The sequence below is a fragment of the Chaetura pelagica genome, unplaced genomic scaffold, assembly GCF_000747805.2.
Source record: "Chaetura pelagica isolate M959 unplaced genomic scaffold, ChaPel_1.0 scaffold45, whole genome shotgun sequence".
Lineage (NCBI taxonomy): Eukaryota > Metazoa > Chordata > Aves > Apodiformes > Apodidae > Chaetura > Chaetura pelagica.
In genome coordinates, this window is record NW_009953217.1 from 331574 (window position 1) to 357139 (window position 25566).

Genomic DNA, 25566 nt, shown 5'->3' on the forward strand with positions numbered 1-25566 from the left:
GTACCAAACCTGCTGAGTGTCCCCCAACCCCACTGCAGCTGCTGGGATGTGCCAGGTTCAGAGGTCTGACCATTTGCCCTCGCAGCACACGCGGTACCAGCTCTACCAGCCCCGGGTAAGTCATCCTCCTTCCGTGGACGTGCTCAGAGGGGATTTGAAAGCAAGTGATGACAGATGGTTTCAGAGCAGAGAGCATATATTCAAGATCTGCCTTCTGTGAACTGGACGACTAATGTGAGATCAAGTATCAGCTCTGATACCCAGAGCTGCTGCTGGAACAGGGGGCTCCTGCTCCCCAGTGGAAGCAGCGGGGTGCTGACTGCTGGGCCAGGAGAGGCAGGCAATGCCCTGGGTCTCAGCTTGGTACTTTATTCCCAAGCCAAACAAAGCAACCTAAATTTATGCAAAATGGTGCCTCAGCAAACTGCTCATCTTCTGATCTCTGGCACATGGTGCTCGAGACCCTTCATGCCCACTTATTGCTGCCCAAAGCATTCCCACAGGAAGAGATGGAGCCCACATTTGCTCTGAAGGGTTATTTACAGCCCCTGAGCACCCACTCCTGGCAGCTGCTGGATGCAGAGCAGCAGAGAAGTGAAACCTTTGCTCTGGGCCAGGATACAGGTTCAGGTCCCCAGGGCCATAGGAAAAATGGTTACTCTCCTTGAAGGAGTCAGGCAAAAATCTGAGCTCTAGTTGCTTTAAATATCTGAATGATGGCCAGACAAAATCCCCAAGGGAAACAGGTTGTTGTGTTGTTTTTTTTTTTAATGCTCTCTGCTCTGTTACCAGATGAGCAATAACTCACACTGCAAAAATCTATAGCCTGCTTGCCAGCTGCTCTTCCAAAGATGGATGGTGGAGATTAAGGCCAGAGTATCTTCCTGCTCAAGAGAACCTTCGGGCAGGACCTCTAGAACAGCACGCTCAGCCCTGGCAGGAGACCTCACTACCTTACCTGCACCTCGCAGCCTCCCCTTCTCCTCCATCTGTCTCCTTCTCTCCATTCCACTTTCTTGCACTGGCAAGATTATTTTCCCAGAGCCATTAAAAGCTGCTTTCACCTCTGTACCTGACAGCTATGAAAAGCAAAGTGGGTTTTGGACATGCTGCAAGGCTCTGCACTGCTGCTTGCTGAGCTCTGTGCTTCTGCAGACTTGGCTCACGGGACAGGGCTCATCCCAGCCCCCATGGAGGCTGTTTGCAAAGGCTCTGGCCACAGACTTCTCCACAGGATGGGAACATCCCACCCCTGTACTGCTCATCCCTGTGCTGTATGCTCAGGACACCCTGCAAACTCCCAAACCATGTGTCCAGCACCACAAGCTGCAACCACCAGCACCCAGGAAGCAAAATCCATTGGAGACAAGTGACCTACGTGTGTGATGGATCCTCGGTAGGTGATGGGCGACTCTGGAGGTGGTCTGGATGTGGGTGTTCCCTTGGTGATGCTCCCTCCTGAGGCAGAGCTGAGGGAAGTACCTGGAAGACACAAAGCCAGTGAGCTGGGGCTGGATTTGATGTTTGGAACAAAACAGTCTGAGTCTATGGAGGAAGAGCAGGATATGACCCAAACTCTAGCAAGCTGAGGTAGTGCAGGAGGAGCCCTCCAAGAAATGTCACTGTTGAACCCCATGCTTGCAGAGCCCACCCCACCCCTGAGGGACCCTGTGAGTGTGGGGCTAGGAGCTGGAAAGAATGGGTATTCTGAGGCTATTATCTGCCTGCTGCCTCGGTGGAGGGGCTGGGCAGATCTACAGGCCTGGGAGAAAGCACAGGCTGTCTCAGCCTCTCCTGATGTGATCAGAGCAGATCTCTGGTGAGATGCAGCTCGGGGTGGTTTGAGTTCATTTGGGTGCATGTGTCCTGGGCTGGAGCCAGCCCATCGCACTCAGGCTTCCGATTGCCTGAGCTGAGGAATTTCACAAACCAGAATTTGCACTTAAAAGCAACACCTTTGCATTTGTTTTCTTCTGCCCAGCTAATGGGGAGAGAAGCACACAGTGGCTATATTGAAACAGAATGTCGTCCCTACCCAGCTGCAGAAGCAACAGTGAAGAGCCTTTAAAAGGCAATGGAATTTAAACAGGTCTTGCTTTATCTTAAGCAACAGATTTTCAGGTGCTCCATGAACATAAAAGCTCCATCAGGAACAACTCCCTGATTTGGGGAGATGGCTAGACATATTGAGACATTGTACAGACCTATCTGCCACTGGCAATGCCAGAGAAAAGGGGTGAAAAGAACCCTTCAGCTGGGCACAACCCAGCAATCAAACCTGAAACCACTGGGCAGCTGCAGCCAGCACTCTGTCTGTCAGGCTTGGCAGTGCCTGCATCCTTCCCCTGGGCCCCCCAGTTCCTCACCCCGCAGGATGGAGCCCTCCTGGGATGGCTGCAGAACCAGACTTTCCGGCTGGCTGGCCTGGCTTCTAGGAGAAAGTTGTTCCTGCTTTACTCCAGGAAAAGGCACTGGAAAACATTAACCACGGATCAGTGCAGGTGCAGGACACAGGGCTGCAGCCCTTGGCTGCTTGATGCTTCCAGCTCCACCAGCCCTGGGTCAGCACCTCCTTGGTGTCTTTGCCATCCCCACCACTTTGGGACAGACTTCACCAAGGCTGCGGCTGTCAGCAGAGCACACAACCACAGATGAGAAAAGCCAGACCCTCATTCTTGCCCCAGTGGAAGTGCTGCCAGGTGCTGCCTGCACCAGGGACGGGCTGGGGTTGAAAAGCCAGTGCTGGTTTATAACAGTTCACACTGGGAAATAGGGCCCAGATCCCCCTCCCCAGACTCAGTCCTGCTCCAAACCCTCCTGCTGTTAAGAAACACTTCCGAATCTGCAGACTAAACATTTTCTTTGTTCACTTCAGGCCATTTACTCTTTATCCTACCAGCCTGGTGAGCAGCAATATATTTCCTTCCTTCAATCACAGTATTAGCTGGAGGGTGTTTATAGGCTGGGATGCATCCCTGACTGAGTTGCGGCTTTCCTGTACTGCACAAATTTAGCTCCCTGTGTTTCTGCTTTCTTAACAGACTAATCCTTTCATCTTCTTAGCAGGTCCCTCTGTGCTCCCTTTCTGTGTCCTGTGCTCCTCCTTTGCCTGCTGGCAAGCTCCCTCCCCACTGCTCTTGGAGCATGTGAGAAAACACCTGCCACCCAATTCCTTACCCAGTTTCTTGGGATCCATGGTCAGTGGCAGGCCCATGGTGATGGAACCAACAGGAACCTTGGCGTGCTCAGAGCTGTAGGGTGCATGGAGCTGGATGGGCATGCCCTGTGGAGCAAGAGGAGAGGTCAGGGAGTGGCCACCAGTCAGGTGAGGCTTCTTCCCCAGTCACTCACACCTGATGCCATACCTGGGAAATGGATCCAACAGGCCTCTCCAGCACGGAGGGGTGCTTGGTGGAGGAGATGAGGGGAGGAGGGTTGGAGATGCTCGCTAGCCTCTGCAGCCCTGAGCGAGAGCTCTCATGCAGGTTTAGCGGGATGGGGTGTCCTGTGTGGAAAACCTGAGTGTTAGCAAGATGGAAGGAAGGCAGAGTGGCTGCAGCAATCAGAGAGAAAAGGGGCAAGGGAGAGAGCAGGGGCTGGATGTAGTGAACTGGCTGGCTGTGTTCCAGCACTAGGATCCAAGTCACACAATTGTTTTGGAAACGACTGGAATAACTTAAATCACCGCCTCGCTCCCTCTGCAGCCTGAAGGATGTTCTGTGCCCAACTCGTCTGCCCTCCAGCTGGAGAGGGACAGTGCAGTGAGGGCTAAAATCTGCCTGAGTTTGGATGGGAGCAGCATCAGGAGCACCCACACTGTTCTGTAACAAAACGTGTCCCTAAATCTGCCCCAACTGGAGCTGAGAGACTTGCCTGGCCACCCCCAGACTGCTGCCTCAGCAGTGAGGGAGCTCCAGGCCAGGCCAAAGCCTGATGTTAGCAGGCTTCTGCTCAACCTTCTCTCTTACCCTCCAAAAAAACCGCACTGATTTAAGAGCACAACCTGTGATATAGGCTGCAACCACAGCCCCTGTCCTCAGCCCCAGGTTGGGATGGAGGGCACACACCATGAAGCCGGCGGATTTTACTTGCCTGGTGGGTTATACTGGAACAAGTGGGGCTCTGCCTGGGGAGAGGTTTTGATCACATCCCGGGAGTAGGACAGGACAGGGGGCCAGCACGAGGCGGCCGTTGGCTCCGCGCTCAGCTTCTGAGCCTCTGTGATGGAGGAGAAATGCACAGACTTTTCTGCAAGGGAAACAGAAAGCAAACAGCTTGCTGAGCAGTCCCTGCGGGCACAGGGAAGCCAGAGCCAGCTCCCAGCATGGGAAGTGGCTTCAGTTCTGTCTGATCTGGCCATGAGATGAAGGCTGAATTCCCCAACCAAACTAAAAAGAAAAAGCCTCAGTGTCACTGCCTGGATTTGACAGGGTTTATTTTATGCAGATGCTTAAAGCACAGTGGGGAGGACAGATGTCTGTGTTGGTGACTCTGCTGGTGGTTGCTGCCAGCCCAGACCTCCATGGACATCCCACCCCACCCAGGAGAGATGGCGTTGGGCGGGCAGCTGATCACTCGGATGAACACAGGGTTCAGCTCCTTGCCAGGGCCTGGTCACGTGCAAACAACTCTTGGGCAGATCCTGCCTCTGCCCACAGCTCTGCATCAGTCCCTACAGCAGGGCTGGCAGGATTAACAATGGTCCTACCAAACCCTGCAATGAGGCTAAAGCCAAGAGGCACCAAGGTTGGCATCCCTCTGGCACATGGGGGACATCCAGCAGGTGATGGCTTGCTGGTGGTAACACAGTCTGCACTGTGCAGCTGCACATGGGGTGCCCGGGGAACCCCAGCCCACTGCCAGGGACCACCATGGGCCAGCACATGGGGAATAAGCTCATCCCCATGTCACATCACAACATGAAAGCTCAGCCACTATCAAAGGACGGCTGCCAACCATTTGCAGGATGCAGGAAGTGGGCAGAAATCAACATCAGCTTGTTGGGATAGGAAGGGAATAACGTGCAGTGCCTGAAGCAGCCAGATGTTCTCCAAAAACCTGGGATAACTATGCTGTACAAGACTGCCAAAGGCAAAGGAAGTTCAAGATGGGACAACCGATGCTCCTGTGGGGAGTGGGACGGCTTTCCGGTCCATTGCAAGGCACTTGGGCTGGGGCAGGAAAGCTTCCTGAAATTATCTGGCCTGGGTGCCAGATAACAGATACTGGATGCCATGCTGGGTTCACTTGGCTATAAAAAGGCTGATCAGAGGCTAAGTAGTGCTTAATGATGGAGGATTCTTGCTGGAGACACCTGAACCCTGCCTTGCTCTGCAGGCTGCTGGGGGAAAGACTGGCTTCATCTGCACCAGCTCTATCCCAAGTGCCTCCTCACGCACTGCTGAGCAGACAGATGAGACAAGTCTTTTCTGGATGGATTACAGGCAGGTTTGGCAGGATATATTTGCAATCGATAAACACTTAATTTTACACTGTCCTTCTTCCCCAGACCCACCTGCATAACATCCACATTGACCAGAAATTAGAAACTGGGCAGTAAACAATAGCAATCACAAATGAACCCAGCCTTTACCCATCAATTTTTCTGATAAAAATAGATGCCTGAATCCTGCTAAGCCTAATAATAGGGCAAGTAGATTATCAGAGGCTCAATTTAATGAGGATTTACTGCATTATCATTATTAATGCTCAGTGTACTCAGAAGCTGGGAGATTATTCTTGTCCCCTTCAGTGAGAGAAGAAATCCATTATCAGCACACAGAGGTATCCAGGTACTCACACCTCTGCAGGCTGGTGGGGCAAGGCCTCAGCTGCAACTTCTTCTCTCCTCATGCTGGATCCCAGAAAGGATCCCTTTGTCCTGCCAGTGTGGAGGAATCCAAGCACATCTTCCAGACTGATGAAGGGGCTCTGGCATGGTCATGCTCCCTGATTTTCTCCCCCTCAGCACAGCCCCACTCAGCTCTGCTCACACGGGGGCGAATGGTGCTGGGATGTCCCAGCTGAAGATGCTCTCAGGCGCCAAGACCCTGTCAGCCAGGGCTGTGAGCATCCCAGCTGGCTCTTGGCAAGCCCCATCCTCCTTCCCTTGGGAGCTGTCCCTCCCCTGCCTGCCTCTCCAGCCTGTAAAATATGGCCAGTTCCTAATTGCCCCCGCATTTAGAGGGTGGCTATAACTCAGCCAGCTTTTGATAAAACAGCACTTATGCAGGGAAGAGAGAGTTCCTATTACCGTTTATCAAGCCCCTGGAATGGGAGCGAAGGAGTCAGAGTTTATATGATCCGTCATCCAAATTAATGCTCTTGGCTCCTCGTCGCCTACGAAGGCCAAATGAAACACAACTACATCAACACAAAACACGCTGCTGGCGTTCAACCCGCCGAGCGATACCCAAAGATATGCCCGACGGCAACTCGGCAATGGGAAAGGGGATCCGTTTGCTTGTCCCTGAGATCCGGGCAGGGCTGCCTGCCTCTGCCCAGCCCCACCATCAGCAGCTCCTCCTGGAAGGCAGGGAAGGGAGGGCAGTGCTCGGGAAGGTACCGCTGGGCTGGCCGCCCTCCAAGCCGATACGAGGCAGCAGCGCCTGGGTCAGGATGTGTGCAGGACGTGGCTTTGAAGCGGATCCAGAGCGGTGTGAAGGATGTTGATCTCTGGAGCAGCTGCAAGAGTTCAAGCTCTCTTATCGAGCAGGGAGGAACGGGAGTACCTGCTTGGGCAGAGCTGGCCCCTTGCTGGGGGGGAGCACAAGGCTGCTCCCTCGGTGGCTGTGCTGGTCTTTCTTGCCCATTTAACATGAGGCCCCTGTGGAGGTGGGGGGCAGCACCAGGCCTGCAGCCTGGATGCCTGCCACTCCACTGGGACGCCTTGGAGAGCCTGGGAGGGAAGGGACGTACAGATTTGGCGGGACTATCTGGCTATCTCCCCTCTAACCCTGATCCACAGCTGGGATGTTCTCCAAGAGGCAGAGACAGCACTGAGCAGCTGCCTGAGCCCATATCCATACTGAAATCAGGGCTCTGGGGCACTTGATTTCTCCCTCAAGGAGCACTAACCTGCTAGTTTCCAAATGGGAGATGCATTCCCTCCACAAACAGAGAAGACCAGCCTACGATCCCCCTGTGCAGCTCAGACCCACCACGGTACCCAGTACACATGCACAGGTATGCAGGTTGGGAGATTACACAGTAGAGTCCAAGACAGGGGAGTTTACAGGGGTACAGAGGGGTGGAATTAGTTTCATTAACACAGAGTCTACAGAGGTGCAGGAGGAGAGAAGAAAGGGCTTTGTATCCTTAGTGCTTTGCAGACAACAAAGCCTTAAAAATCCACCCGCATTATCCGACCCTTGCATTAAATAATGGTACCAACAGCCTCAAAACAGCACGGCTCACATCCAGCTCCTAAACCCTGCCCTGCACCTAACACACACAAATCTGACTCATCTCCTCATCCTCCTGTGGCCAGGAGGCTGGACCTGCAGGGCTGGGACACGGGCGATGCAGAGCTCTGGGTTTGAGGGCTGTCTGTGTCTCCTAGCTCTCCAGGAAGCTGAGCTGGGGAAAACCAGATCCACAGAGGATGACAGAGCAGGAAGGGATCAAACCTGATAACCCGTTGCCAGTGGGGAGAGCTGGAGGGGACTGCTCCACCTGGGAAGCAAACAGGAACACAGCAGGACAAGATCAGCTGGAGATGGGACTTAATGAGTGCCAACACCATGACTTGGGGGAAACTCCCTTTCTTTCAAGGTGAGCAGTCACCTTCCTTGCTTACATGCAAAACAACCTGGAGGTGTAGGCCTGCAGCCTGGATGCCTGCCACTCCACTGGGACGCCTTGGAGAGCCTGGGAGGGAAGGGACGTACAGATTTGGCGGGACTATCTGGCTATCTCCCCTCTAACCCTGATCCACAGCTGGGATGTTCTCCAAGAGGCAGAGACAGCACTGAGCAGCTGCCTGAGCCCATATCCATACTGAAATCAGGGCTCTGGGGCACTTGATTTCTCCCTCAAGGAGCACTAACCTGCTAGTTTCCAAATGGGAGATGCATTCCCTCCACAAACAGAGAAGACCAGCCTACGATCCCCCTGTGCAGCTCAGACCCACCACGGTACCCAGTACACATGCACAGGTATGCAGGTTGGGAGATTACACAGTAGAGTCCAAGACAGGGGAGTTTACAGGGGTACAGAGGGGTGGAATTAGTTTCATTAACACAGAGTCTACAGAGGTGCAGGAGGAGAGAAGAAAGGGCTTTGTATCCTTAGTGCTTTGCAGACAACAAAGCCTTAAAAATCCACCCGCATTATCCGACCCTTGCATTAAATAATGGTACCAACAGCCTCAAAACAGCACGGCTCACATCCAGCTCCTAAACCCTGCCCTGCACCTAACACACACAAATCTGACTCATCTCCTCATCCTCCTGTGGCCAGGAGGCTGGACCTGCAGGGCTGGGACACGGGCGATGCAGAGCTCTGGGTTTGAGGGCTGTCTGTGTCTCCTAGCTCTCCAGGAAGCTGAGCTGGGGAAAACCAGATCCACAGAGGATGACAGAGCAGGAAGGGATCAAACCTGATAACCCGTTGCCAGTGGGGAGAGCTGGAGGGGACTGCTCCACCTGGGAAGCAAACAGGAACACAGCAGGACAAGATCAGCTGGAGATGGGACTTAATGAGTGCCAACACCATGACTTGGGGGAAACTCCCTTTCTTTCAAGGTGAGCAGTCACCTTCCTTGCTTACATGCAAAACAACCTGGAGGTGTGATGCACACATGGAGCTATTTACTGTTCAAAGAAAATCTGGCCAAGTGCCAGCAATCAGATCTTCTTCTATACACATAATTCTGTCCAGAGGGACATGACAGCTTGAAGAATAAATACCTGGGCCTGGACACTGCAGAGCTGGCTGCCAAGATCCTGGCTGCCAGAGGGTGAACTAGTGCAGTGATTTTCCAGCAAAGATCACAGCCCAAGTCCAGTGCAGATCTGCCTCACCAGTGTCATCTCATCCACTTCCATGCCTCAGCAGGTAATTTTTGCAGTTGCACCCACCCCTGTGCAGAATCCAGCACTGGGGGACACTGCACCCCCTGGCCTGACCTCCCTGTCCCTCTGATCATGCCACTGGTGACCATGTCTCATCTTCACACACAACTGAACTGCAGGCTGGCTATGAGGGGAAGGGACAGAGACTCTGAACTGGAAAAGACTCTGACACTCAGATTAAAAACACATTTAGAAGATGGTCTCATCAGGACTTCCCGTCTCTCCTTAACCTTGATCCCCAGGTGCTCAAGCTAATAATGCTTCAGATGCTCTACGGTGGGAAACTCGGAATTGCTCATTAGGCAGCCAAACCACATCAGAGCTATTCCGGGGAGAAAGCACTGGGAATCTTTACAGGAACCTTTGGACTCCAAGTCACAGTATTAGCATTGATTTTAAATGAAATAATGGTCCCCGCTGAGCATTAAAAGCATTCTTTATCCAAAGCCAGCAAGGTAGAAAAGAGCCATTGTACCCAGAGCCCTGGCAAGCCTCCAGGCCTCTTTGCTCTCAAGTGAATGGCAGAGGCTAATAAAGGCAATCTTCACCTCCTCAGCGCTCTACACTGGCCCGGTGTTTGCTGGAGGCTCAATGAGACATGATGTACTGTCTAATGAACATGGGAAATTAGCCATGCCTCTCTGGTCCTGCTTCAAGATGCTATTAAAGAGCTTTCAAGGGCTGAAGCAAGTTTCCACCCAAGAGGAGGAAAGCTGCTGGCTGCCTACAGCTGCACACACTGGGCACCTCTGTGGGGATGAACACGCACCGACACGCGCACCCTCCTACCTTCCTTGTCGCCAACAGCTGGGCTCCTGCTCTTTCCCCTGGGACTGCTGCTTGGCTGCTGCTCCTTCTCTGCCTGCTGCTGCTGGGACTGTGACAGCTTGTTTGGGGGCATGTCCTCGCGGGCAGATTCGTGGGCTTTCGTGATCTGCTGCTGGTAAAGGGCCAAGGCGTGGGGAGGCACCTGAGGCTTCACGCTTCCACTCTGCAATATCCCCTCCGAGAAACCTTCGGAAATCTGCAAAGCAATAAGAATTGGTGGCATTTGCCATGGGCTTGTTGACATCCATGAGAGTCTTGGAGACATCAAGGTGTTACTAGAGGCATCTGCCCCATGCTGTCACCACAAATCTAACTATCCCAAACAGGGACCCAAAGCTCACCAGCCACAGAGGATTAAAAAAGCCCACAACAAAGAGTATCAACTCTGTGCTGGTGACACCGTAGGAGATCCTTAGACTTCCCTTGTTTAAAACCTCTAATTTGTAGTTAAGTGCTTGTAATTTTTGCCAGAAATTACACTGGAGCAGCCACATCAGAAGCTGTAACATGGGAAACTGGAAGAAGATCAGGAATGGGTCCTCTCTGAGCACATAAACCCCCAAAGCAGGGATTTCCTCCCTCCATCCCCAGTAATGCTGCTCCTCTGGTGTTGGCCCTGGAGATACCAGGGTGCTTTTTGTCACAGCCCAAGCCACTGCACCAGGAGGAACCATCAGCCTTGGAGAACACAAGTTCTTTCAGTACACAGTTACTGGCTAGCTAGAAACGGGAACCAAGAAGAGGTTCTGGATGAGAGAGAGAATAATTGCTTCTTATGTGGTATCCTTCAAGCACATGAGATGAAAAGAAGCACAGGGCTGGGAAGGTGCACACTGGCTTTTTAAAGCAATGGGAGGCAGCAGTCACGCGGCAATGAGAAGCTTTTTCTGTCTGGACCTCCCACGACTTTCTGATACAAGAGCTCAAGGGACATCCCACCATTGCTGGCAGAGTCGTTCCAGCAGCTGGGAACATACTCTGCATGGAGAGCACCTTCCCTGCTGGGGACTCACACCGCCCAGGCACTGCTCTCTGCAGACCATGAGCTCAGCCACCCATGGGGATGAGCACATCCCTGTCCCCCCGACGCAGCCCGATGGCCGAGCACGCAGGAGGCAGCGGCTGCACCCCTAGTCCCAGGGGTACTCACAATGGGGGGGATGGCAGCAGCACGCTGCTTCAGCTGCTTCAGGTCCAGTGGCTTCTGAGGGGAGGAGTTCAGCCTGGTGTCACTGGCAGTGTTGAGCAGGCTGGGCCGGGGGGACAGCAACCTGGACACAAAGCATGCACATCAGCCAGGCAATGCCATGGGCAAGCTCCACGTCCCATCGCTCCCCCGTGCCCTGATCCCTCTCTTTTACACTGCTGAGCCTTGATGACATCCCCTTCATTGGAGAGGAGTGTGCTCCTGCTGGCTGGCTGCTGGGAATAACGGATCTTGAACACATTATGCACTTGGGCTTCCAGCCTTGCAAAGCTGCTGCCCTGGCCTCAAACCTGTCTAGATAGCAACTACCCCTCCACACATCTCAGCATCCACCATCAGGACACTTGTCTGACAGGAGGTTACTCAACAGAAAAATCTGACACGTTGCCCAAGGGACCTGCAGCCACTGGAGAGCTGTCCATGGGACAACAATGTGTCCTTGTGGCCAAGAAGGCAAACAGTACCTTGGAGTGCGCTAAGAAAAGTGTCTCCAGCAGACCGAGGGAGGTTCTCCTCCCCCTCTACGCAGCCCAGGTGAGACCTCACTTGGAGTGTTGTGTCCAGATCTGGGCTCCCCAGTTCAGGGACAGAGATCTACTTGAGAGAGTTCAACAGAAGCTACGAGGATGATTAAGGGACTGGAACATCTGCCTTATGAGGAAAGGCTGAGAGACCTGGGGCTTTTTAGTCTAGAGAGGAGAAGACTGAGGGGGGATCTAATTAATGTCTATAAATACATGAGAGCTGGGCACCAAGAAGGCAGGGACAAGCTCTTTTCACTTGTGTCCTGTGATAGGACAAGGGGCAATGGACTCAAACTCAAGCATAGGAAGTTCAACCTCAACATGAGGAAGAACTTCTTTACTGTGAGGGTTGCAGAGCACTGGAACAGGCTCCCCAGAGAGGTTGTCGAGTCTCCTTCTCTGAAGACTTTCAAGACCTGTCTGGATGCCTTTCTGAGTGATCTGCCCTAGTTGTTTGCTTGGGTTGGTTTTTTTGTTTGTTGTTGTTGCTTTGCTTGGGTTTTTTGTTTCCCTGCTCTGGCAGGGGGGTCGGACTCGATCTTCAGACCCTTCCAACCCCTAATATTCTGTGCTTCTGTGATCTCTCCAGGCCATCTCTGTCTTCTCTCCTTCCCAACTCCAATGTGTTGAAGCCAGCTCATAGTTTTCAAGCTTTACAGCTTGATTTGTTTATTTTAGCTGTTCTTTCACTGCTCTCTTCAGCCTATAAATTTCAAGGTCATCCCATGCTCACCCTTGGATGAATAAACAAGCATGGTGAGGCCACGTGCAGGGAACAATCTCATCTCAGTGCTGGGATCACCCCAGTCCTCGCTCTGCACTGTGTCTGGCATCAGAGGGGAAGGGGACAGCAGTCTTCTTGCAGCACACGCCATGTGGAACCACAGATAATTTGATGCTTTCTTCAGCTTTGATGAGTTAAGGCTGTGAATCCTTATCCCAGACTTGTCTTGCCAGTGTGAACTGCAGGAGGACCCAAAACAGGCTGCCCCTACACCTCACACCAAACCCTGTGCCTCTTCCCTCTTGCTGTGAGGACATCCCAGCCACCCTCTGGCCCCTTCTGGGAGATGCCACAGACATTTTGGTGCTGTCACAAGTGCAGGGAAGAGCACCCACGCCCTGCCGGCGCTGGGTGGGCGGGCGAGCATCGGGTGATGCGGTGACGGGGCGGCTCACGCGGCATCTCGGCTGCTCGTCCTGCTCATCCCATCACGCTGCGGCAACCGCCCGTGAGCGAGCAGCCCTTGGCCCGTGGGAAATGCCAGGGAGAAAGCTACAGCAGGGAAGGGAACAGAGTCCCCACTGGGAGCACAATGGTGCCAGAACCTCTGATCTGGCTGCAGAGAGATCCTGTAGGAGCTCTCGGGGCTCCCAGGCTGGGCAGCTCTAGGCCTGGTGCTGGCTGCAGCTTTCTGTGCTGGCAGGCTCTGCCATCAGCCGCACTTCACCGCTGCACCGGAGGAGTGGCCCGGGAGCTGAGGGATGCCTGTTTAATGTTTAATATTCCTGGAAGCTGGTAACTGTTTGACAAGTGACATAGGCGCTGACTCAGCGAGGAGCTGGGGATGAAAGTGTCATTCCCAAGACGACATGCTCCTTTGCTGCTGGGAAGTAGGTACAAGCCTCTGCTGTCCTGTTTTCGGTTGGGTTGATGTGAAACTTGAGGAGCACAGCTCTACTGGCCTCAACTCTCCATTGCTGGGAGGTTTTTTCCCATTTGGGAAGGAGGAAGAGGGCCCCTCATCCCAGTTCAGCTTCTAAGTGGGGAGTGGGAACAGAGTGCTGTCCCTAAGTGCAATACCAGGGTGGACTCAGAGGTCCTTCCTGACCCAGAGTGGATGGAAGCAGGAGCCATTTGAGAAGTAAGTGCTACAGAGATCTATGTATTCATATATATTCTTTAAAACACAAGAAGCCCTCTACCCATTTGTGAGGCTCTTGGGTGGGGAGGGCTCTGTGGGAAGGACCAGGAGGAGAACAGGACAAGAGGAGGCCAGTGTTTCTCCTCCCTGTCCCAAAAGGCACTTAGGAAGGGTCAGAGGCACTCTCAGCCGTGGGCCCCAGGGGTGGGTGGAGGGCTTGGGACAGCAGTGGCTCAGGTAAAGGCTCAGTAGCATTACTGCAGGAAAACTCTCCTAGTCCACATCAACATCCTCCCTCTATGGTCAGAACGGATAATTCACACCTACAAATTCAAGCAGTATCTTCACCAAGGGAGCAGCTCACCCCCACTCTGCTCTGGGAACACAACTCTGACATGACTTCTCTCCTGCCAACACTGACTTGGACAGAAACCATCCCTATGCCAGATACTGGCAAAGCAGCCTGTGTCCCTGCACAACTCTGCTGTCCCTGAGGGCATGTCCTGCTTCACTGCATCACTCAGATGGGCTGTCACCAGCAGACACAGTGGCTCTGCATCCAACACCTGCCCATGGCCATTACCCAGTAGCACCCGTACACTGGGACATGGCGCTGCCCGTTGTGTCACAGCCCCTTGGCAAGTGACGGCCAAAGGGCCACAGTCACTTGAGGACACAGCCGGGCATGTCCCTTCGCCTGGGGGAGTGCCTAAGTGGTGATATTCCCAAAGAGGAGCTCATGACAGCACACATGGGCACTGTGGCACGCAACAGAGATTCTTGTCTGGCCCTCAGGCCATGCACTTACCCACCTCTCTCCCCGCTCCTACCTGCTCTTGTCCACAGCATCCTGCTCATCCATCTCATCTGCGCTGCAAGTCGCGCTGGAGTCACTGTCAGGGTTCACCCCGGGGCCTTTGCTGCCTTTATGGCTCTCCTTCTTCTCAGCCTTGGGCGTCCCCTCCGTCCCCGCCATCCCTCCACCACTGATGCTGCTTTCCACCTTCTTGTCATTCCCCTTGTCCTTCTCCTGGCTGTCTTCACTCTCCTCCTTCTTCACCTCACTCTTGCAGGGCTCTTCGCTCACCTTCTCCTCTGGCTCCTCCGTTTTCACCACGTCCACCACCACGTCCTCCTGCACCTTCTCCTCACTGCTGGGTGGCTCGGGAGCTGCCTCCGGCGGGGGGCTGGCAGAGGGAGCAGGGTTGGTGGTGGGAGCAGCAGGAGCTTCGGGGGGTGTTGGAGCCTCTTCCAACTTGACTGCCGGTTCTGCACCAGAGTCACCTCCTGGCCCAGGTGGTGCTTTGGCCCCGTTTTCTCCTCCTTCTTTGGCTTCAGGCCTTGGCGAGGGAATGCTCTCGGTGTCGGAGCTGTTATTTACTGCAGCTGAGAAAAGGGAAGAAATAAAAATAAGGATCAGCCCAAGACTCTCGCTTCCCATATCGCTGCCTCCACCCCCTCCCATGGGAGGAGAACGCCCTCGTTCCTCTGAGGGGGAGATGATCCCAAGGCTGCTATCCCAGTCCTGGGATGCCCGGATCCAGAGCCTATTAAGCAAAGGGATGCTCTGGGGGCCTCTTTGCTTGCCCAGCACGATGGGTGTTGTTAACCCCCACCCAAATGCAAAACCACACACCCAAAAGCCTGGAGACTGAGTGATTGGGAAGCTGGATTTTAAGGAAAAACCTTGGCAGCTGGCTGGATCCACAGGACAGGCCCTGCTCCCTCTTTGCCCTCTCACCCATGGCTCTAGGTTAGGTCTGCTCCCCCCAGGTCAGGCACCTGGCTGGCACCCTGCTCGCCAACTTACGTCGCCCGTGTCCCTGGCTCTGCCACCCCAGGGCAGCTGGGGGCCATCCCAAAACACCGCGTGTGTTTGTTGTTATTGAAGCCGCCAGCGGCAAAAGAAAGGAGGTCAGGGTCGGTGAGAGCACAGCCCTGGCAGTGCTGTGGGACAGATTAATTATTACATGGAAAGGATCATTCTCAAATCTGCCACCAACGGCTTCAAGTGAGCTGGAAGCACACACTTCAATGTGTTGCTGCAGATGAAGGTGCTGCTGAAAGATTGTTTCTACAGCTGGAGAGAGGATCGTTCCCTCCAAGCTTTGCTGGACACACATAACTAGGGCCAGGAGCACCAGGAGACTTCCAGAGTCCTATCTCAGTGTGTCCCTGCCTGGCATGGCTCTCATACTTGTGCCCAAAGGCTTCATCCCACACATTCCTTGACTTGTCCATCTCCATGGCAGAACAGGTAGCTTTTCAAACACTCGTGAGATAGTGGCACAGAGGGACTGTGTCCCAAGAGTTGTACATTGGAGCACTATCTATCCTTCTTCCACAGGAAATGCACCATACTGGTCAGGAATCTCAGTCTTCTCCAACCTTTCACCCACTTGCAGTCAAGCAATAAGGTGTCCCGTCCCCCACCCAGGGACAAGGTTTACAGTGCCTACAGTCAAACTGTCCCCCCAACTACTACCCTAAATGCCACATCAAGACACCCAACGGTGCCTTGTCCCAGACTCAGCCAAACTCTAAGCTCCAGCATGCTCCCTCCAGATGCTGAATCAATGGTCTACACTTGAACTCCCATGCCATAACCTTCTCCCCATCTCCAGCTGGCCACATGACCCCAAGCTATTCCCTGATCATCCCCAAATGTCACCTAGGAGCCTGCCATCTTCTGCGTAACAGCCCCAGCACTTCTGCACCCATGACACTTCATCCCCCTGCTTTTGCCTTTCTTCAGCTCTGTAGCAGAACAAGAAACAAGGCTTGGCTGATCAGGTTGGGGAGCATGTCAAGAGATCTGTCTCTAATCTCAAAAATACATTGTTTCCTCTCAAGTGCTCTTGCAAAGAGCAATAACTACCTTTTACTTTGCGCCTCTGAGTCACGTATCACCTCGCACAAAGATTTACCTGGAATCTGCCTTGTAATGAGTCACTCACAACGATGATTTGAAAAGATTTCCCATTTCGAGTCCCATTAGCCTGAGTGCTAAGGCCAGGAACCAGCATGGTGCCAGCAGTGCTGGTTAAGTTATTAAATTACTTTGACAAAAGTCAAATGGGGCTATTGTTGGAAAATTATGCACATTTTCTCCAAACTCGCTGCTGCGCTTTCTAAGCGATAAATAGCTGAAAATTGTCACTTTCAAGTTGTTTCCTTTCCTTGGTATTGGCTGGGAGGGAGGAAAATGCTGCCTTAAAAGGGAAAAGGAGGAGGAAAAGACCCACTAAGGTACACCAGCCTTGCCAGTGGGAAACTGGGACTTCCACTGCCTTTGCTGGCAGTGCTGGCCACTAGGAGCTCCACTGCCCAGGGTAGTAGTAGCAGCAGCGATGCACTGATGGGACAGGGATGGGCACATGCAAACCTTGATGGGTTAAACCTCCTTGAGGCCATCCTAAGCTCTTTCTGAGCCCATGGTGGTGGCTATCTAACCATGCGAAGGACCTAGAGACCTTCCTTTGGAGGTAACCAGCATGAAATGTTGTCTACAAGAGTACACAAGCACGCCAGGCTCTGGTAAGTTGGGTGCTCTTGGAGTGTGCACTGATGGAAATTGGGAACCAAAGGGCTCCCAAAAATAACCATCCAAAGAGACAGACACGGGAGAAGGGCAGTGATCTAGGACACTCCTTATACACGTGAAATCCAGAGATATCCAAAATGCCACGAGCTGAGCGTGTCCCCCCACCACAGCCCCCTCACCTTCTGCCTCCTCAGCCATCTCCTCTTCATTCCCACTCGCCCCTGACACCTCCATCTCCTCGTCCTCAGCTGCAGGAGGGAACGCAGCTTCTTCGTTTTGAACGGCGGTGCCTTTTTTCTTCTTCCTCTTGGCATTCCTTTCTTTCTCCTGGGGAAGAGGCAGAAGATGGTGAGAATGAAAACTCCACAGGAAGCCACGTGGGACCGGACAGCACTGGTCCTACTTGCAGGGCTGAGAGGGATGCTAACACTGCTACAGCCTCCCTGGGCAAACCCTCCAAAAATCAGTCTCCGTGGGAACAGACTTGCCTGTCTGACCCTCAGCTGCAGATAACAGAGCTGATGCCTCAGAAATGGCCCAGCCAACATTTCTGTGCACCAGCTTTTGAGTCAGGTGCTGCCAAAGGACTTTGACTCCTGTGCCGGGGAGGCTGTCACTGATGGGTGGTGGGGACACTTTGTGCAGCACAGCATAGCAAAGCCGAGCTGCTTGGTGCCCTATCCTGCCCCATGATGGCCCCATCCCCGCTTGCTGGGACACATGCCACAGCCACGAGGGCACTGAGAGCTGCTCCCTCCCGCTGGCCTAAAGGAAAAGTCTCAGCTTTGCTATTGTTTCCTGCTCTTGCTGCTTGAGTAAATATTACCAGTAGGAACAGGCCCATCATCTCCGGCTCTCCCTGCAAACCCCACACGAATGACGTGTGTAGGACGTTTATTTACATGGATGAAAAGATAAAGCCATGGTGGAAATGTTAACTTTGCTTCTGGACCTCTGTGCTGGGAAGAGCTGGTCCCCCCCCTCCCCCACCCAGCTTTTCAATCCTGTAAAAAACTTCCAGATAAAACAAACAAATACAACTGCTTTTTGCTTGGAAACACTGCTCACTCAAAATCTATTTTTATCAAACAGGGCAAGAGAGAGGGGAAAAAAAGCCCTTGAGAAAGGGCTCTGTGAAGAAACGGAGAGGTGGTGGGAGCATGGCAGGGCTCCCTGGTGCCCTCGCCCAGCTCGGCACTGCGGGGATGCCCCAGCACTGCCAGCGTTGGCGCCTCGGCCACGGCAGCTGTTCAGCAGCCCCACGTTCCTGTCTGAGCAGCAGTTCCCATCACGCTAACGCTGCCACAAAGCGCCGACGTTACTATGGCAAAGGCTTCTCTGCCTCTTACTCACGGGTCCATGACTCAGCCCCAGGCAGGAACAGGCTCCTCGCTGGGGAATTAGCTGGGAACCAGCCTCTGCCCTGGCACCCTCCAAGGCCAGAGCCCGGCAGCTGCCAATAGAGCTGCCCTGGGGGCACCCTGGGTCCCTCTCCTGGCAGATCCCACTGCTGGTATTTAGGGAAGATGATATGAAACCCAGGCAGCAGATCCTGGATATATCTAGAGACATGGTCAGGCCACCACTGTGGCTCTTAGAATGGCCCTCTTTTGTAGCCTGGCTCCTGACACCCTGCCCAGGCAAGGGGACTTTTTCTGTTTGGTCTTGGTAAGCAGCCACAGGAATACCACATCTGACATGGGATCCCAGCCATGACTGTGGTGGACATGGACGAGTCTCTATGAGCCATGCCTGGGACCAGGCATCTCCCATTGTCATAACATACTCTTAATCCAAGCAATTACCAGTGAGGCCACGGGAAAATGTCACAACCATTTGCTATGGGCACTCTGATGCTCATTTTGTGCTATTCCAGCCCATGGGGTCTCTGGTCTCTACCTATCACCAGGTATTTCTGCAGGGGCATCCATGACTTGGTGCCACGTGAGCAGCCTGCCTCACCAAGATCATCCAGCAAGCTGACTCCCAGCCTGGCTAAGGTGGGCAGTTCTTCCCTGCCTCTCCCTCTTGCTGTGCCAGGCACTCTCTGGGCACCGCCTCCCCCCCTGCACTGTCTGTCCCGGAGGAGGAGCTGGAGATGCCAAAAGCCCTCAGGCCTGACACCTCTCTGGCCCTCTGCCTTGCAGGCAGGGCAGCCATCCTGACAAATTTGGACTCTCCTTGCACTCACCACCTGATGTGGCAGCACCAGCCAAAACAGCTTCCAAATCCCACTATGAACATTGGTACCTCCCATCAGCATCAGCCTCAGCAGGACCAGGCACTCCCAGACTGGTGTGAGGTAATGATGTGTATTTGGGACTGCACCAGGACTCGGTCTAACCACAGCATGACTCCTGTGCTTTGCTGCAGGAGCAGCCAGCAGCAATGGGAAAAGACTGAGAGATGATCCCACAGGCAGTTCCCATCACGCTAACGCTGCCACAAAGCGCCGACGTTACTATGGCAAAGGCTTCTCTGCCTCTTACTCACGGGTCCATGACTCAGCCCCAGGCAGGAACAGGCTCCTCGCTGGGGAATTAGCTGGGAACCAGCCTCTGCCCTGGCACCCTCCAAGGCCAGAGCCCGGCAGCTGCCAATAGAGCTGCCCTGGGGGCACCCTGGGTCCCTCTCCTGGCAGATCCCACTGCTGGTATTTAGGGAAGATGATATGAAACCCAGGCAGCAGATCCTGGATATATCTAGAGACATGGTCAGGCCACCACTGTGGCTCTTAGAATGGCCCTCTTTTGTAGCCTGGCTCCTGACACCCTGCCCAGGCAAGGGGACTTTTTCTGTTTGGTCTCGGTAAGCAGCCACAGGAATACCACATCTGACATGGGATCCCAGCCATGACTGTGGTGGACATGGACGAGTCTCTATGAGCCATGCCTGGGACCAGGCATCTCCCATTGTCATAACATACTCTTAATCCAAGCAATTACCAGTGAGGCCACGGGAAAATGTCACAACCATTTGCTATGGGCACTCTGATGCTCATTTTGTGTTATTCCAGCCCATGGGGTCTCTGGTCTCTACCTATCACCAGGTATTTCTGCAGGGGCATCCATGACTTGGTGCCACGTGAGCAGCCTGCCTCACCAAGATCATCCAGCAAGCTGACTCCCAGCCTGGCTAGGGTGGGCAGTTCTTCCCTGCCTCCCCCTCTTGCTGTGCCAGGCACTCTCTGGGCACCGCCTCCCCCCCTGCACTGTCTGTCCCGGAGGAGGAGCTGGAGATGCCAAAAGCCCTCAGGCCTGACACCTCTCTGGCCCTCTGCCTTGCAGGCAGGGCAGCCATCCTGACAAATTTGGACTCTCCTTGCACTCACCACCTGATGTGGCAGCACCAGCCAAAACAGCTTCCAAATCCCACTATGAACATTGGTACCTCCCATCAGCATCAGCCTCAGCAGGACCAGGCACTCCCAGACTGGTGTGAGGTAATGATGTGTATTTGGGACTGCACCAGGACTCGGTCTAACCACAGCATGACTCCTGTGCTTTGCTGCAGGAGCAGCCAGCAGCAATGGGAAAAGACTGAGAGATGATCCCACAGACAGGACTTCTTTGCCCACCATGGTGAGGAGGGTATCACTTCCACATCCTCAGATAATGCTCTCCAGCAATGCAAGGTAGACTTGTTCACCCTCCAGAAGGGTGATCAGGCTGTCCTCCTGGAGCAGCTTTGCTGTGCAAAGCCAGCACCAGCCAAAAAAACCCAAGGAATTGCATAGATGTTGCTTGGAGGGGTCTGAAAGACTGGTCCTCCAAGTAGGATCAGCACCAGCCCAAGAAATTACTCTCTCATCTTCACTACACAAGCCAAAACAAGCCCCAGCAGTGACTAGACCAAAATAACAATCACACCACAAAGAGGTCCTGGTGAAGACAGCATCTAATCTCCAACTCCTAACAAGAGCAACAACTCTGAGGACATGATGTGCCCCAATGTCCTGCTTTCCTTAGATGTGAGATTAGAGAGCGCGGCGTGCAGAAGATCAGAGCTAAGTGACGCGGATCCCTGGGACACACCCGAGCAGCTCAGCAGCGAAACCAACCCAAAACACACAGCCAAGCCTCGAGGTGGCCTGACCCTGCCCCAGCAGTGACACGCTGCCTGGCCCTTGCTGCAGCTGGCTGGCAGGGACACCCTGATCCACGGGAATATTGCAGAGGGAAGAGAGTGAGGATCTGCAGCACCCAGCCTCATTGGAGTGCAGTAGGATTCCAGGCTGGAGGTCTTGGTGAGTGCTGAGCAGCATGGGAGTGGGGGCAGATAGGGCTCTGTGTGCTGACACTGCCCACGTGCAGCTCCCCAGCCCCTGTGTGCTCCTGCCCTGGGGAAGAACCACTCTGGTAAAAGGATGCGACTTAAAACACCTATCGTGGCCCATGGGAGTGTACAGGCCGTGTGGGCTCTGGAGAGGCAGAAGAGGAGTGTCTGCATGCCAGGCACTTTAACCTGTGGCAACCCAAAGCCTTCTCCTTGGATGCTTGGAGGGTCCCCAAAGCTCCATCATCCTGCTCCACACGGCATTGTGCCACATTTTGGGGAGGGAGGGGACCTGCCAGGTTCTGCTTCACGTCCCACCCTGGTCACTGCTGCCCACCTGTCCCTGCAGCTCCTTCGTGTCACCTGCATGCTCCTGAAACCTGCTGTCACACCTACCTGGAAGACAGGGCTACAATACTAATGAGCCCCATTTAGGAAACGAACAAGATCTGCTAATTAAGTTTATTCTCACTACACAAGAGGAAGAAAAGCAGAACCACTGTGTTTCCCCACACATGATCAACATTAGCTGTTGGTGGTGAGGCCAGGGAATAATTTGGAGACACCATGGAACTGCCACACTGCATCACCACGTGCTTCCTCCATAGAGGTCACAGCTGACTACTGGGTACAGGATGAGATTTGGAGGCTTGGTTTGGTTGCAAGTATATTTAGGAGTTAGGAAGGAAGGTCTATGGCAATTTAACCTCAGTTGTTCTTTCATTTCATTCAGCTTTCTGGCATCTGCTGTTGCCACAAAACAATAGAACACAATAAATAACAGCTGAACGTTCATTGTTCTTCTCCACAACAGAATCCCAGAGCCTCCAATGCTCAAAAAATAAAATGATGCTCCTGATATAAACTGCAAGTGAGAGTGAGCAATTAGAGTGGAGAAGTCTAGTGGCTGCCTTGGAGGGACGGATGCAGGGAAAAATGTAGTTCTGCAGAAAAAGACTTCCGTGATATAATTTCTGAAACATTAGGAAGCAGAGTAAATTAATATACACCAGCTCCACTGCCAGCTAAGCTGCATGATCTTATTTCAGATTCTCCCCAGTAACGAACAATGATACCTTTATAATGTAGCATTTTATATTTGGAGGGCTTGATGCATGTTTCATTCCACTCTTTATATTGGTCTTGGGGTCTTTTACATAGTTTGTTTGCATTGTTTCTAAAAACAATTCAGTGAAACATGGGAACACAGGAGTGTCTCTGTGCATAGAGAATTAATAAAAAAAGAATCGCCAATGTCTTCTCCTTCTCTCATTCCTATAGACTGACTAGGATATTAAATTCCTGGGTGAGTCATTGAATGTTTTCCTGTCTTTCTTTTTACTCTTGCTGTAATAGCTGGCTTGGAGAGATTCCTGCATTGAACATTGTCCTTTGCATTTTCAAAGCACCCCTTGGGGGCTTAGCCATGTGAATTCTATTAGCCAGAAACCAGGAACCCCAGGATACTCTACAAATGAAATAATTATAATCCTTAGTGGCTCTTAGCTGTCTGTCCTATCTCCAGAACACTAAACAAACCTCACTTCATTCACACCCTGCACCACATGCCAGAAAAGCAGCAGCATTAGCCACTTCTGAGAAACTGAGGCATAGAGAGGTGTGCATCTGCTTGCAGCCCTGAAGAAAACTGTCATCTCTGTCTGGACCAGCCCTTCCTCATATTGTCCTAAACCCTGGAATTTCTCTGGGGCAAACCAGCATTTTAACAGGTAACTGCAGTACCTGCAAGGCACAAAGACAGGGTGCCCAGCCAGGATCTCCCCTCCTGAGGGTGAAACAGCAAAACCTCAACGGAGTCAAAGTATTTGTGCAGCCAGGACTGAGCTTGTGTCCTGGCCAACACACCACAGCCCCGCTCCTCCTTCTGCTCCCTCTTATCTCCCTGCGTACCAGCCATGCTCCAGACACCCAGGCATCTCCCACACAGCTGCTCCCCCTCCTCCAGACCTCCTGGGGCCTGACAACCCTTTCCTGCACTGCTTCCCACTCCCAAGGCCCAAGATTTTTCACTCCAGTATGTTCTCCAAGATGATAAAGACCCTCCTTGGCCGTGGGAAGCACATAAGCACTGCCTGGGAAGTATCTACAGTGCCCAACACAGGCTGAGACAGGGCTCTCACCATTTTCAGTTTGTGCTGCTGTAGGATCTCATCCAGGTTCTGCCTCTTTTTGTAGTTGAAGTAGAAGTTTTTGCACTGTGACACGGTCTTGGAGCCCACCATCCTGGCAATGGCTGACCAGTTCCGCCCATGCTCAAGGAGACCTGTGGACACAGGAGAAAGGAGAAGGGTTTAACACCAGATACACTTGCACAAGAGCAGCATTATCCCTGCAGGATGGGAAACATTCTTCATGCAAGCCAAACTCCACAGGAACAATACGGTCACCAGCACCCGTCTGAACAGCTTCCTAGGCCAGGGGATGACCTACAAGAGAGTTTTTCTTTCCAAGGGGAAAAAAAGGCACTATGCTGACTGCTTCTGGAACAAAATACATCCCACAGCCATGTCTCAGCCAGCCACCAGGCAGTCACGAAGGTGAGCAGTGCTCCCTTCCTTTGGGATGGCTGCAGGTGGTGTTGCCATGCCTGGGAGAACTTGGGATGGCAGCTCTTAGTCCCTACCACGAAGCCAAGGCTCTCCCCACCCTCCTATGCCCCAGAGATGGCTTTGACTGGGGTGACAAGGCAGTTCAGGGGGCTGGAGCACAGAGTCCTATTATGGATGGGGAGGACCAGGCCAGGCAGGGAGGTGGAAGCAGGCAGGCAGGGAAGCCCAGGTGATGTCCCAGCTGGGAAGGGCTGTGCCAGAGGATTAGTGCTAATCCCAGACTTGGGAGCAAAAGCATCAGGCCAAAGGGGGAAAGTCCTGGCAAGATGGTGCCACCCATGCACAGGGCTCCTGCCAGCACTGGGGCAACCCAACATGGTGGAGGAAGAGGAGGAAGGAGTGAGACAGGCCCCCATGTCCTTGCAGTCTCTGCAGGGGTGTCTGGGCAGCCCCAGTCCCACAGCTGGAGGTGGAAGTCACAACTGCAGCTTAAGGATGGGTGCAGCAGCACCCTGGTCTGTCCATCCCAAGAGGTGACCCAGGTGAGGACCATCCAGGCTTTTTGGGAAATAAGACCTCACAGCCTGAAACCCTGACCAGTGCATGGCCAATCCTTCCTGTGGTGCTTGATGGGGCCAGAGCTGTGGGACATTGCCAGGTCATTCCGGTCTGTCTGGCTCCTGGCTGCCAACGTGATGCCATCATCGAGCCAACAGCTCCCAAGGTCCTCCCCTGCACCTTGTGTAGGATGCAGGATGGAGAGACTGTGAGCCCAGGGAGGACATGGTACTCTCACAAAAACCAACTTCAAGATTAAAATCAACAGGGAATGAACCAAAGAACATCTTCCTCTTTTGTTTGGGGTTTTTTGCCTAGAAGCCACCAAACATGAAGTCCAAGAATAGGTACTACCTGGGCATCTCCATTCTCCATCCTCAAATCCTTACTTGGCTGCTCTGACACTGTGGGGCTCCGGACCACAGTGATCCCACATTAGGGCTCCAGGTCACAGCCCTGCTCATGCCTGGGAGCCATGGCAGCTGCCAGCACTCACCATGCTGCTGCCACGTGTCACCTCCGAGCCCCAGCCTGGACATAAGGGACAGCACAACCTCTGCTTCAAGCCAACAACAAACCCCCCATGGGATGGACTGATCTTGGTACAACCACAAGCTATCAGGGCCCAAGGGATGCACCTCTGGCAGGATCCGTGCAAGGTGAGGGCACCGTCTAGGGTATGTCTGTACTGAACAGATGGCACCAGAAGAAATGAAACTCCTCTCCCCTGCTTCCCAGGTCCTGGAGAAAACCAGCACACCCAGCACAGCAGGAGTTAACATTCAGCTAGTGCCTGTATCCTGCCCCATCCCAGCACCTGAGCTTATCAAATTGCATGGAAGAGGCAGGCATCACAGGCGCTGAGCACCACAAAAGGCCCTGGCAAGCCAAGAAACAAGTTGGAGCTTTAACTCCGCAACTCCCAGCCTCCCTCCAGCCAAACCCACGACCTCCATCACCCTGCTGGCAGACTGAGACTTCTCAAAAATAATAATAAATAAAAAAAGAGGATGTCCGGCCACCTACCGCGAGAGATAACAAGCCCGGGTGGGAGTCCTACCCCTCCCCCCCCCAAGTCGCTGAAGGCTGCAGGGGAAAAGAGGACAGTCCCCTGTGTCACA

At 53.3% G+C, this 25566-nt stretch overlaps 1 protein-coding gene across 1 annotated transcript in view; it reads right to left on the reverse strand.

Moving 5' to 3' along the window:
• NCOR2 (nuclear receptor corepressor 2) overlaps nt 1-25566 on the reverse strand; it is a 184468-nt gene that overhangs the window by 24022 nt on the left and 134880 nt on the right. Inside the window, exons 17-26 of the mRNA XM_009997678.1 lie at nt 23459-23601; nt 17222-17369; nt 14329-14884; nt 11053-11173; nt 9864-10011; nt 4093-4248; nt 3366-3505; nt 3178-3283; nt 2367-2471; nt 1379-1482 (exon numbers count right to left, since the gene is read on the reverse strand). Of these exons, the coding sequence (XP_009995980.1) occupies nt 1379-1482; nt 2367-2471; nt 3178-3283; nt 3366-3505; nt 4093-4248; nt 9864-10011; nt 11053-11173; nt 14329-14884; nt 17222-17369; nt 23459-23601 (1727 nt within the window). The remainder of the gene's footprint in view (nt 1-1378; nt 1483-2366; nt 2472-3177; nt 3284-3365; nt 3506-4092; nt 4249-9863; nt 10012-11052; nt 11174-14328; nt 14885-17221; nt 17370-23458; nt 23602-25566) is intronic.